This window comes from Podarcis cretensis, assembly GCF_951804945.1.
Source record: "Podarcis cretensis genome assembly, chromosome: 10".
Lineage (NCBI taxonomy): Eukaryota > Metazoa > Chordata > Lepidosauria > Squamata > Lacertidae > Podarcis > Podarcis cretensis.
Window position 1 is genome coordinate 30,703,512 of NC_137179.1, and position 12,671 is coordinate 30,716,182.

Genomic DNA, 12,671 nt, shown 5'->3' on the forward strand with positions numbered 1-12,671 from the left:
GTGACAGGCACTCAACCACCAAGACCAGAATTTCATTACAGTCAGAACATTGAGTCTGCTATCTGTGTGGTGCCCCAAGACCCATCAAGGCATCCCCTGAGGCTCTGCCATTGTCTGGCAGACTGGCTTAGCCATTCATTTCCTTGAAGGCTCCATTGTGATTCCACGTAATCCAGTACAGCCTCAGGATTCAAAGATTTACATTACCATGCCTAGCTGAACTGGATACATGCATCCCCAGGCCCTCTTTTATATGGATTATCTAACAGAGCCATGGCTCAGCAGTGCAGCACTTGCTGTTGCATGAAGAAGGTCCCAGGTTCAATACCCAGGGAGACCTAGAGAGACTCCTGCCTGAAACCCTGGAGAACTACTGCCAGCCGATGTAGACAAATGCTCGGCTCAATGGTCCAATGATGTGACTCAGTGCAAGGTCGCTTCCTGTGTTCCTAGTCGTGCTGGAGAACTATGTCACAAGAAAATGCAGAAGTGACAGGAGACAGTGATGGACTTAAAAGAGGGTTGGCCAAATTCATGGAGGAGAGGGCTATTTATGGCTACTAGCCTTCAAGGCTATGTTCTGCCTCCACAGTTGGAGGCAGCAATGCTACTGAATACCAGTTGTGGGAAACCACAGGCAGGAAGAGGGCTCTTGTGCCTAAATCTTGCTTGCTGGTTCCCCACTGGACTAGATGGGCCATTGGCCTGATCAGCAGGCTCTTCTTGTGTTCTTAGATGCTTGGGAAAGGCTAGAGGGGATAAGGGTTGATGAGTGCTTTTTCCTTGAACACATGAAGCCAACTTTCATGGAGTCAGACCACTGGTCCATCCCACCCAGTGCTGCCTATTCTGACTAGCTGTGGCTCTCCAAGGCCTTGATAAGTCTTAACCCTGCTGTCATTAAGATCCCCCAGCTGGGTTCTTGAAGAGGTACCTAATCCACCAAGTCCTCTTGTGGGAAAAGACCATCCAGCTCTTGATTCTATCATTCTGTCCTGCTCATTGTCACCTTTTGACAAGTTAACCCAGCTTGGGAGAGGAGGATTGCTAGGGAATCGTTAGCTGCAGTCCTTAGCATACTTGTTAGGAAAGAAATCTCAATCGAACTTTCCTAACAGGTTCTGAAGGCCAAACTACACAGATTGCAGCCCTCCAGGCCCCTCTAGACGACCTGTTTGTTCAGCATTCATCCCAATATATTTGCAGAAAGCTTATGTGCAAGTTAGGTTATGTCTGGTCTTTGTTTTTTTAAGATCATCATTATATTTTATTTTCCAAATAAATCATAATCCATAGAATTTACATAAATCATGAATTGCCAGAATAAATGTCTCTGGAGCCGGTTATATCCCAAATTCATGTGGCAATGATTTACAAAAGATGTATATCTCTCACCAAAATTTGCATTATAGCCAGTTATATTATATCCAGTCTTTATTGAGCATTTGTTCTTATTTGTTTGTAAGTCAGGTTTACGACAATGAACATTCTTCTGTAAGAACACAAGTTCTCACAGTGGCCAACCAAATGCCTGTGGACAGTCTGCAAGCTGGACATTAGTGCAACAGTACTCTACCCACCAGATATGCCTCTGACATAGGTGTCCTGATCTGCTTGTCACTTACCATTACAGTAGTACCTTGGTTCTCGAATTTAATCCGTTCTGGGAGTCCGTTCGACTCCCGAAACCATTTGAAAACCAAGGCACAACTTCCGATTGGCTGCAGGAGCTTCCTGCACTCAATCTGAAGTCGCGTTGCACATTCGGCTTCTGAAAAATGTTTGCAAACTGGAACACTTGCTTCTGGGTTTGCGGCATTCGGGAGCCAATTTATTCGACAACTAAACCCTTCGGGAACCAAGGTACCACTGAATTCATTCACCCCACACTTTTCAATTCATTTCCCCATAATTTCCAAAACTCAAAAAGCCTGTGTGTTGTTTAAAAAAGTGGTTTTGTTTCACTAGGGAAATGGAGCACCTTAATCCACTTTAAATGTGGAAACTTAAATTTTGAATACATGCGTGAATTCCTCCAGCAAAATACTGATAGTCTGAAGAAGCTTTTATGTATCTTTTAACTGGTATAACAGGGTCTCTGGATCTGAAACATACTTTACAGATTAGAGCTGAGAAGAAACATTATTAAATTTGAATGCCTGTTGGAGCAACTATGGTAGGTGTTTTCTTTTTGGAGATTTTAGTAATGCTGTTTGTATTGTATTGTTTTATTACATGTTTACTGGCTGGTTTTCTGTAAGCAGTGTTGATTATATATTTTACAGAAAAGGCATGATAAAATTAAATTACAGTTTTGAGGAATGTAAAAATGAGTGTACACGCCAATTCTTTTTATATGGACTTTGAAAAATAAACCTGTGGACTTTGATGTTTTTATTATAGATTTTATTTTTTATTATTACCGTAAACTGGTATACTGCTTTGTGCATTCTGAAGGAAACGTAGTATATTGTGCAGTGCTTTTTTTCTAAAAAAATGTTTAGGGGTACTCTCATTTTGACTCAAGAAAATCACCATTTTATAGTTCACAATGGGAAAAATGAATACAGTAAATGTACAAAAGTACAAAGATTCACTAATTATCTAGGGGTATGAGTACCCCTGCATACCCCCAGAAAAATAGCACTGATATTGTATATATTTTAATAATCCACTGTGTGATTCCTTGGACGTTCCATTGACGCATGTAGCTGAAAGTCAAGGCAATATGCCTTTCACATGTATGTACAATTGGTATATTTTGTTCATTTGGTAATTTGGGGGGCCAAATCATAGTGTCTACATTACTTGTACTGTAAAAGGTGCTAATAGCCCTACCAGGACAAATTTAAAAGTGGCACTTGTGACACAAGAATATAGGAAATCTCAGGTTACGTTTTTGAGCCCTTGGCACACTGTCTTCTCCAAATCCGGTTTAATTACGTGGGAGCTGAGATGGGAAGAAGGTTATTTATTTATACGTGGATGATGCTGAGAGGAATTTTTAGAAGCATGGCTGTAGAGAAGCTGATTCTTACTGATTTTTCAGACAATGAGGAAAAGGATGTTTGGAAACAAGACTATCCACCTATAGCACTGGATGAGGCCAGAAGTAAATAATATTCAAAGGCTTTTAAGGATTTCAGTAACTATTTATTTAACATGGGAAGGGAATGGATTGTCTTTCCCTGAGAAATCTTTAGAAGGGTTCCAGACCAGATTTGGACAAGGTTGCTCAGCTGCCATCTCATTGGGTGTCCTTAGGCAGGTCAGTGCCTTTCACCATCTCCTATTTTGCAGGGTTATTGAGACCAAAACATCAACTTGAGTTGTTCTTAAGTGTGCAAATGACATGGATAGACACTATGCAAGGAGGTTCCCAGACCTCCCCACTCACATACATTATCCTCACCGAACCAGGAGAATTGGCACCAAACCACTGGACACTCGCCTGGTTCTTCCCCATCATCATTCTCCAACTAAGGTTGGTTTTCATTGACACCTTAAAATGTTCTTGCATGCTTGTTTTGACCTATTTTTTCTCCAAACTAAAAGTGAATACTTCAAGCTGCTTGAACTTGTGTGCAGAGCGTGTTTCCTACCAGAGCAGAGCATTTACTGTACTTAGTGTGTGTGTTTCTAATGCTGCTGCTTTACATTCAGTGCCTCAGTAATCCTTACAATGGGGGTGGGGAACCTGGGGCTCTCTAGATGCGGTTGGACTGCGACTCCATCTCCTCAGGCCATTGGCCCTGTTGACTGGGGCTACTGGGAGCTGGGGTCCAGGGCTATATCCCTGTATTGCAGATTGAGAGATGAGGTGGAGAAAGAGGAGCTTGCTTGAGCATGAATGGCTGTTTGAGTACCTTGCTATAAAGCCAGTTCTTATGAATGCAGTCCTACTGCATCCTCTTCTCACAGTGGCCAACCAGATGCCCATGGGAAACCTGCAAGCAGGACATCAGCACAACAGCACAACAGCACACTGCCTACCTGTGATTCCCAGCAGCTGGGATTCAGAGACATACCAGCTCTGAAGGTGGAGGTAGAACATAGCCATTGTGTGGCTTGTTGATATCCTTATCCTCCTTGAATTTGTCTTCTCTTTTAAAGCCATCCATTTTAAAGCCTAATCCTCTTTTTGAAGCTAATGGCACCATAAGCTGCAGTGGCTTCCTCTGCCTTTCAATTAGGAGAGAACCACAGCTCCTCTGCCAGAAAGTAAAATTTAAGAAATCCATAGAAGTTGGCTTGCATGCTTTGTTTGAGCTACTTGATGTCTCATAAGGCATCAAGGGAGCGACTGGAGGTCAGTGGTTTGAACACTGTGTGAAACAGGATGCTAGACTAGGTTATGGTTACCTGATGTACCCGTTTTCCGGGGACAGGCCCTGGATTCACAAATCTGTCCCCAGACAAATTCCGTCCCCGGAATGTCCCCAGATTTCATTTAATGTCCCCGGATTTATATTTTAAGTGTTGTGGATTTATTAGTAGGGAATGCATGTTGTGTGATTGGTTCAACAGCACAAGACACATCATATGGGGACTTCTGGCGAGGCAAAATGGCGGGTGCCATGGCAATGAGCAGCTCCTGAAGCCAGCCAGAGCCAACTGCACTACCAGGCTGGCTACGGGCTGCTGAGACTGCCGCCTCCACTGCCGAGGGGGAACCGGGGACGCCCGGAGCGTCAACTGGGGGAACTGCTGACACACACACCTGTGACCTAAATCGAGCTGGGAGCAAGAGCGCCCGGCCACCCAGCCGACTGCCCAGCAGCTCTCCAGGGCCAGGAAAACCCCGGAGCCAACGTAGGGAGAAGGAGGAGAGGAGGAGGAGAAGGAACAGAGAGAAAGAGGAAGGAGAAAAAAGAGGGGAGCCCTGACCTTGCCATGCTGCTGCCGCTGCTCAGGAAGAGAGGTAGGAGAGCACTGGGAGGGCAAGGACACGTGGCCAAGCCCAGGCCCGACCCGAGCCTACTCCACGGTGGCTAGTGCTCCAAGAGAGCAGGCTGGGCACAGAGGAAGGCTGTGCGACAGAGGAGACCACAGAATAGAAAATATTACTTCTTAATATTTTTTAAAATAACTTTTTTCCCTCTTTTTTTAAAAAAAGTGTCCCCAGATAGGTAGGCCTTTGGCTTAGTCTAGGTGGGTTCTTCCAGTGGCTTTGGGAGCAAGTCCTATGGTTCCACATCTATGGCTCATAGAGTGCCATTATAGCAGAGTGGCTAAGAGACTGATCTACAAATCAGGAAGATCCTGCTGTTTTGAATCTCCCTTCTGTAATAAACTCATTAAGTGGCTGTATAGGCAAGCCAATCTCTTACAGCTTCAGCTCCCACCTCCCTTTGCAACATATGAAGAATTGCAGGATTGTTGCAAGAATTATACCCAAATGATGCATGGCAAACCATTTTTCATGGAAATGATTGCTCCATTAGCCTAGGCCAGGGTGACCGTGTTTGGGAAATTGTAGCCCAAAGGCAGCATTTTAGGCATAAAGCAGGGGCGTGTTGACATAGTGGATTAGAGAATTAAAGGGTGCTTTGCATTTGAATAGACTATGCTGAATTCTAGGAACTGGAAGCATAAAAAAGACTTTTGAGCTCAGTCTTTACAGGTATCAAAGGATTATAAAGCTACTGAGCAAGATGCCACCTAGGTGGAGATTTGCTGCAGAAGAACATGGGAAGAGCCCTGGCCAGTGACCTATCTAGCCCAGCTTCCTGTTATCAGTGGCTGACCAGATGCCTATGGAAAGCCCAAAAGCAGGACCTGAGTGCATGACATGCCACCAGCAGAGTTGGCACACCTCCGAACTCTGCATTTATTGACCTAGAAATACCACCCTCTGGTTGCATACAGTAACTAAAGTGGATGAGAATCCCTGCTTTATCATTGGAATGCATTGGAAGTAATGAAAAGGTGCACTCTTTAGCAGCTTTGATTACTAGACCCCTTGGATGGCTGAAGAGTTCTCTAAGGAGCACCTGATCCATGATGGGTCAACTTGACTCTTCTGCCTTACTATGCAGTCTTATGAATAGCTGCTCAGAGGTAAGCCCTATTAAGTCTATTGAGACTTCCAGATAGGTGTGTATAGCGTTGCAACCTAAGGACATAATATTCAAGTTATTCCAGCTGGGGGGGGGGACACGGGACATCAGGTTAGGTGACAGCCCTGTGACTCCTGCAGAACTGCCAGCAGCACAACAGATAAAGCCTGTAGGTTTGCCTATCACTCTGGCAGAATGATCAAAACAGGATATGTTGACCCCAACCTGCAAAGCCAGACTCCAAAATTAAATCGGGTAGGAATTTTTGAAAGTTTCTTTTTTTTAAAAAAAAACAACCCAAAACTTCTAAATATCATAGGAAAACAAAGTACAGCTTTACAATCCAAAGCAAAAATAGAAATGTGGTCAAAACAGATAAAATTACAAAGATGATACAAGAAAAAAAATTGACTTGTTATTTGAATCAAAGCCTGAACAAAATAATTATATGACAACAGATAACAAAATGTGTTGAAGACCACATGCGTTTCAACCCAATTGGTCGTCTTCAGTGGTCGGAAGATCATTATGGAGGTGACAGAGTGGGGGCATTGTTCTGTGATGCCATGACGTGCAGGGGGTGTGTCCCCTTGGCCTGATGGCGGGCTTTGGCAGTGTTCCAAGGTGGGGGTGCCTGCTCTTTCTGTGCCCTGGGGGGGGGGGGATAGTGGTGCATTTCCCCCTTCTTTTCCAAGCTTTTCCATGCATAGGAGATGGCGGTCATTCCAACGGGCAAAACCGTAACATATTTCCCCACCCCCCTTTGACAAAACTGGAACGCAGGATTGCTTCCTAAGTGAAAGCATAGGGGAAATTAAGGCTGTCACTGGAGGGGTGTGGGGTGAGCTGATGTGCACTGATGCCTGTGTATTTTTATGAGCTGGGGATTAAAAACCCTTCCCCTATACGAAGACACACATGCACATCATTCCATTCATTTCTCTCTCTCTCTGGCTTCAGGACATTATGGAACTCTTTTCCTGCGCCGGGAGGAGCATTTGATGATGGGTACACCCCCCCTTCTCCCCCCTCCATACCTCTTTCCTGTTTTGATGGGGGGGTGTCCTGTTTTCCTTCTTTATTTTTCCAAAGTACCAAATAGCACTGGAAAAGGAATATCTCCCCCTACCCTCTTCCATGCTACCACCAATATAACAATATATATGTCTATTTATGACATATAACACATCACACCCTGTTCTTTGAGGATAATAAACATATCCCCCCCTAATTTGAGGAGGGTGGGAAACACCTTCAGCTCCCCCTCCTTTCCACCCACCACCCAACCCCATCTCTTATAACCTGCCTGTTTCCCCCAACTCACCATTCTCCTGTCCTTCACCTCTTCACGCAGCAGCCGCTGAGGAAAGGAAGCCTGCTGAACAAGAGTAAAAATAGACCCGGCAGTTACTCAGCGCCTGAGAACATGATGACATGACTCATGAGGTAAAATAAAGAGATGTGAAAATCAAAAGCCCGTTGCATTCCCACCACCATCCATCCATCCTTGCACGTAGCGAACCCCACTTCACTCCAGGCCTGTCTTGCATCTCGGATCTAAGGAAGGGGGGGAAATAAATTGCTCTTGAATTTTGGAAATCGCCAAGCACTCAGGTAAATACTCAGGTAAAAGGGAACTAACAGGCTGCCTCCCCCCAAGCAGATTTTTGACCAGGCCCCAGTTTGCATACAACATCTGATGGGGTCACTTTCCAGGGTTCTTCTCCCCCCCCCCACTTTTCAGGGGGTTCTTCAGGGTTTTCACCACCGGCTCGCAGGGATGCCTGTGCATTTGCTGGGGGCCCAGGATCGTTCATGGGCCTCACTTAGCCAGCACTGCGTTCTGTGTTTCTGTTCTCCAGTGGGCAGGGGGATGTCAGAAGAAGAAGAGTTTGGATTTGATATCCCGCTTTATCACTACCCTAAGCAGTCTCAAAGTAGCTAACAATCTCCTTTCCCTTCCTCCCCCACAGCAAACACTCTGTGATGTGATTGAGGGTGAGAGACTTCAGAGAAGTGTGACTGGCCCAAGGTCACCCAGCAGCTGCATGTGGAGGAGCAGAGACGCGAACCTGGTTCACCAGATTACGAGTCTACCGCTCTTAACCACTATACCACACCAGCAACATGTACGGCCTCTGGTCCACGAAGGCTTTGCACTGCCTTTGTGTGCACTTCTGCAGGCTGAAGCACTCTCAGTTTGCACATCCCATGCCACACCACATGTGGCTCATGCTGTAACAAGCCTTTTAGTGCTTCAAGTGTCACAACATGATTGATCTTGCTCCTTTCACTTTTAGCTCTCGCCACGTACTGGGGGTCAGCGTTGAATCATTTAGGGCCAGTTTTATACATCATCATTGCCACCATTAAACCAAGGTAGTTTCAGCAGGGGGACTGGCCATCAAGTGAGCCATTCATCTATATCAAACTGGGTGATTTTCAGCATCTCGTTATGAGCATACATTGGGCCACGGGGGAAATCATCTAATTCATGTAATGAGCCATTGCACATCAACAGCTTGCTACGTAGAGCAGTTTCATGTGATTTTCATGTGGTGGTCATAATGTGTAAGGTAAAAGGTAAAGGACCCCTGGATGATTAAGTCCAGTCAAAGGCGACTATGGGGTGTGGTGCTCATCTCGCTTTTCAGGCCGAGGGAGCCGGCATTTGCCACAGTCAGCTTTCTGGATCCTGTGGCCAGCATGACTAAACTGCTTGTGGTGCAACAGGACACCATGACAGAAACCAGATAGCATGGAAACACTTTCCCACAGCAGCGATACCTAATTATCTACTTGCACTGGTGTGCTTTCAAACTGCTAGGTCGGCAGGAGCTGGGACAGAGCAACAGGAGCTCACCCAGTCGTGGGGATTTGAACCGCCAAGCTTCTGATCACCAAGCCCAAGAGGCTCAGTGGTTTAGACTACAGCAGCACATGCATCCCACATAATGTCTAAACCTGTGGTAAGAGGGAGGCTGGGGCACGGGGTGGGGTGTCAGGCAGCAAAGGAAGAGCCCAGTTTGAGAGTGTTTGAACCGAGCTACACAGAACGGTGTGGTGCAGCTCTTGCTGAACTTTACCAGTATGGACTCAGTTGGGGATTGTTTGAATGCTTCTCCATATTTTAAAACTGGCAGGGAAGTATCCTTCCTGCAACAAATCAGTGTGATAGAAGGGGAAAGGTGCCCTCCCACAAATAAATAAGGGCTCTTCATTTAAAGATATGGCCCCCTCACATCCTGGCAAATGAACCTCCAAAAGATGCATCCCATGGTTGTCTTGATCTTGCAGCTTGTCTGTTATAAGAGCAAAATCTGCTGCTCACCCACCAGGAAAGATGGTTTGCAAGTTTGTATGGGTCAGGCCAGATGCAGATTCAGCACTTTCTACCATTGCAATAATTTCCCCTCTGTTTCCTATCGTGAGAAGTCAGGTAAGAACTGCACTGGGTATTCTCCAGTGTTGGTATAATAGTTGCATATAAACTGGAGGGTGGTATATGCTGAAATTATGCTTGGCCGTATACTCTGTATTGGCGAGCCATGTCTTTTACCAGCCTGGCATTAAAGTCCTCATACTTTGATAAGGTCTTTTTGGGAGAGTGGCTCTGCGTGCAGTTAGCCCAATATCGTCACTGCTCTGTATAATAGCATGGGGCAGGGGGTTGGAGTGGAGAATGGCTATTGACTTCTCAGGATTTAGCCCTGCCTACAAATCCTGAAGCTGGAATGATACCCTCAAATCCCTCTGCACCAGCTTATTGAGTGCTACACAGGTGCGCACTATGCTCTTGCAATACACACCACTCTCCCACAATCCCTACTCCAACCATGCGCCTGAAATCTATATGGGCAAACAGAGAAAGGAGTCAGGCAAGCTGTCACAATGACTTGTACCCATTGAGAGCCATGTGGCTCCAGCTATGAAGTGGGCCTCTCTTTCTCTGGAAGCAGGGTAGCCTCTTCATCAACCTGGTGCCCTCCATCTATTTTGGACTACAATTTCCTGGTTGGGGCTGATGGGAATTGCAGTCTAAAACAGCTGGACGGCACTAGGCTGATGAAAGCTGTGCTGGGGCATTTGTGGTTTTCCACTGACCCTTCTCAGCACCATTTTCTGTGCAGCCTTTTGCTCCGTTCCCTTCAGTTGAGGGAGATCCTGTTGCTCCTCCATCTCTTTTTCATGGTGTTTAAATTTTCCAGCTTGCTTTTTGCATGCTGTGAGCTGAGGTGGCCACTGGCCACACAGTTCCTGTGGCTTTTCCTGAGAGTCCCCCCATTTCCCCCATCTTTTAAAGACATGCTTTTTATTTGAGGGCATTTTGGCCCCATATAACCTATGTTGCAACGATTATTTTACATGGTTGAATGAGCCGTCATAGGCTGCATCTCCTGGAGCAAAATATTAAATGAATAAATAAACATCCAATTAAGAATTGTCTAGTGGCAATGGGCATAGCGCCTACAAATCGGTCCACGAGATAACATTTTTGCTGTGAGATATTGCATGCGGGTGGCGCTGTGGATTAAACCACAGAGCCTATGGCTTGCCGATCAGAAGGTCGGCGGTTCAAATCCTCGTGATGGGGTGAGCTCCTGTTGTTCGGTCCCTGCTTCTGCCAACCTAGCAGTTTGAAAGCACAATAAAGTGCAAGTAGATAAATAGGTACCACTCCGGCGGGAAGGTAAACGGTGTTTCAGTACGCTGCTCTGGTTCACCAGAAGCGGCTTAGTCATGCTGACCACATGACCCGGAAGCTGTCTACAGACAAACACTGGCTTCCTCAGCCAGTAAAGCGAGATGAGCGCCGTAACCCCAGAGTCGTCCGCGACTGGACCTAATGGCCAGGGGTCCCTTTACCTTTACCTATTGCCTGTGGAAAACCCCAGTGACTGGGAATTTTCTTCTACTTGATTCCAGACATCCTTGCACAATGCCATAACTCCAGCAGCATTTGTCATGCTGTATTCAGCCTACAGCTGAACACCTCTGCTGATGCCCCCCCCCCCCCGCTGAAAGGTAATAACAATTAACCTTAGCCATATAAGTGACAGGAGGTGGTTCTTAATTGATTCCGCACTTGAAAATGGAGAGCAGTGTGTCAGCTGTCTCCAGACAGGTACCGCATCACCATCACCCACGCAATATTCCTCTGCCCCTCCGGCACCCAGACTAGGGCATCTTCTCTAACAAAACAAAACAAAAGCTCCTGCGTCTGAGCAGGTTAACAAGTCCCCCCCCCCCGCCCCCCCTCAACGGACCCAGACAAAGTGGCATCTCTGAAGACAAAGGGTTTCAATAGCGCTCCTGCCCTCTGCCCTCTCCTAAACAATGTGAAATCAAGGAATATTGTCCTCAGCTGAATAAAAGCCTCTAAATATAGTGCGTCTGATGTGTTCTTGGTTTCCTGCCCGTCATTCCCCTCCCCTCCCCCTCCGCAGGCCCACTTTGCCACTAATCCAACACATTAACACAAAAGAGGGTGAGATCACACTAGGAAGACCACCTCCTCCCCACATGATGAGGCAGAGGGGATTTCCAGTGTTTTGTGCCTCTTGTTTGCCAGCTAGAGGTGGGCTGGCTTGGAGGGGGTGGGTAAATGTCAGGAGGCACCAGTGCTGCATGTGGGGTAGGTTGCTGTCAAACAAACAGAGAGCCTTTCACTCCAGCTTCCGCCTGCGCCCACTTCTAATTCTGGACCATGCGCATGACCCTGCCAGTGCACACGAGCCTCTAATATCACAGTCCTGGGTTGCTGCTCCAATCTGTGAAGCTATCTTTGCCCCTGTGCATTTCTAGACATTGGCTTTTTGCATGATGCAAGTGCATCAGACTTGCATGACCGATGCATTGAACTGCTCCCGCAACATTGTTTCCCCCCAGGACCAAAGCAGGGTCTTCTGTGTGTGGTATCAGATGGTGGACCACCTTTGCAGTGATGAAGGGGGATGGAGCAACTTCTCTATGGGGAAAAGTGGCGGCATTAAGGACCTTTTAGTATAGAGAAAGGGCAAGTCAAAGGTGACATGACAGAGATGTGCAAAACATTGCATGTTATGGAGAAAGCAGGTGGAGAGAGGTTTGTCTCCCTCCCTTATAGTATTTGAACTCTGGGATGTACAGTAATTTACTATCTGGTCTCATTTTGGCATCACTCTTCTTGCTGCAAATTGTGAATTCCACTCAGACCTTCCTCTTGAAGGATTGAAATAAGAATTCTTTAATTAGGGACACTTCTCCAGGTTCATATTTCCTCCTTGGCTATGAAAATAAATTACAGGTCAATTAAAGAACCTGTCAATTAAAGGACCTGCGACCTCTATAAGCAAATCCCCAAGTGAAGATACCTTGTGTGAAGCTATGCAATGGCTGGGAGTTTCTCAGCAGCCCAGGTTCCTCCCTGAAAAGTAAAAAAAGCAAGTCCACTAACTCAGAGATTTGGCAAAGGGCAACTGAGACCACTTTTAACTGAGACCACCACATTCCTTCTTCCTCTTCCCTTCTATTTCATTTTTAATGTTGTGGCCAAGTAAGTTTTCCTATGCCTTCTTGTGTCCTTTCTTTAATATTCTTTATTTTAATTCAATTGATTCCATATTTTTTGGG

The 12,671-nt window shown here is 46.0% G+C and overlaps 1 protein-coding gene across 4 annotated transcripts in view; it reads right to left on the reverse strand.

Annotated features, from left to right (window-relative positions):
• PDGFB (platelet derived growth factor subunit B) overlaps positions 1-12,436 on the reverse strand; it is a 48,313-nt gene extending 35,877 nt beyond the window's left edge. For 3 of the 4 annotated variants that reach the window (XM_079994604.1, XM_079994603.1, XM_079994602.1), the window contains exon 1: positions 7,384-7,491. Coding sequence is in view for 1 of the 4 variants with exons in the window: in XM_079994605.1 (XP_079850731.1) it covers positions 7,384-7,386 (3 nt within the window). In the remaining 3 variants the exon portion in view is untranslated. Of the gene's footprint in view, positions 1-7,383; positions 7,492-12,412 lie in introns of those variants that run through there. The other variant, XM_079994605.1, reaches the window with a different exon arrangement.
• Positions 12,437-12,671: the final 235 nt, after the last annotated feature.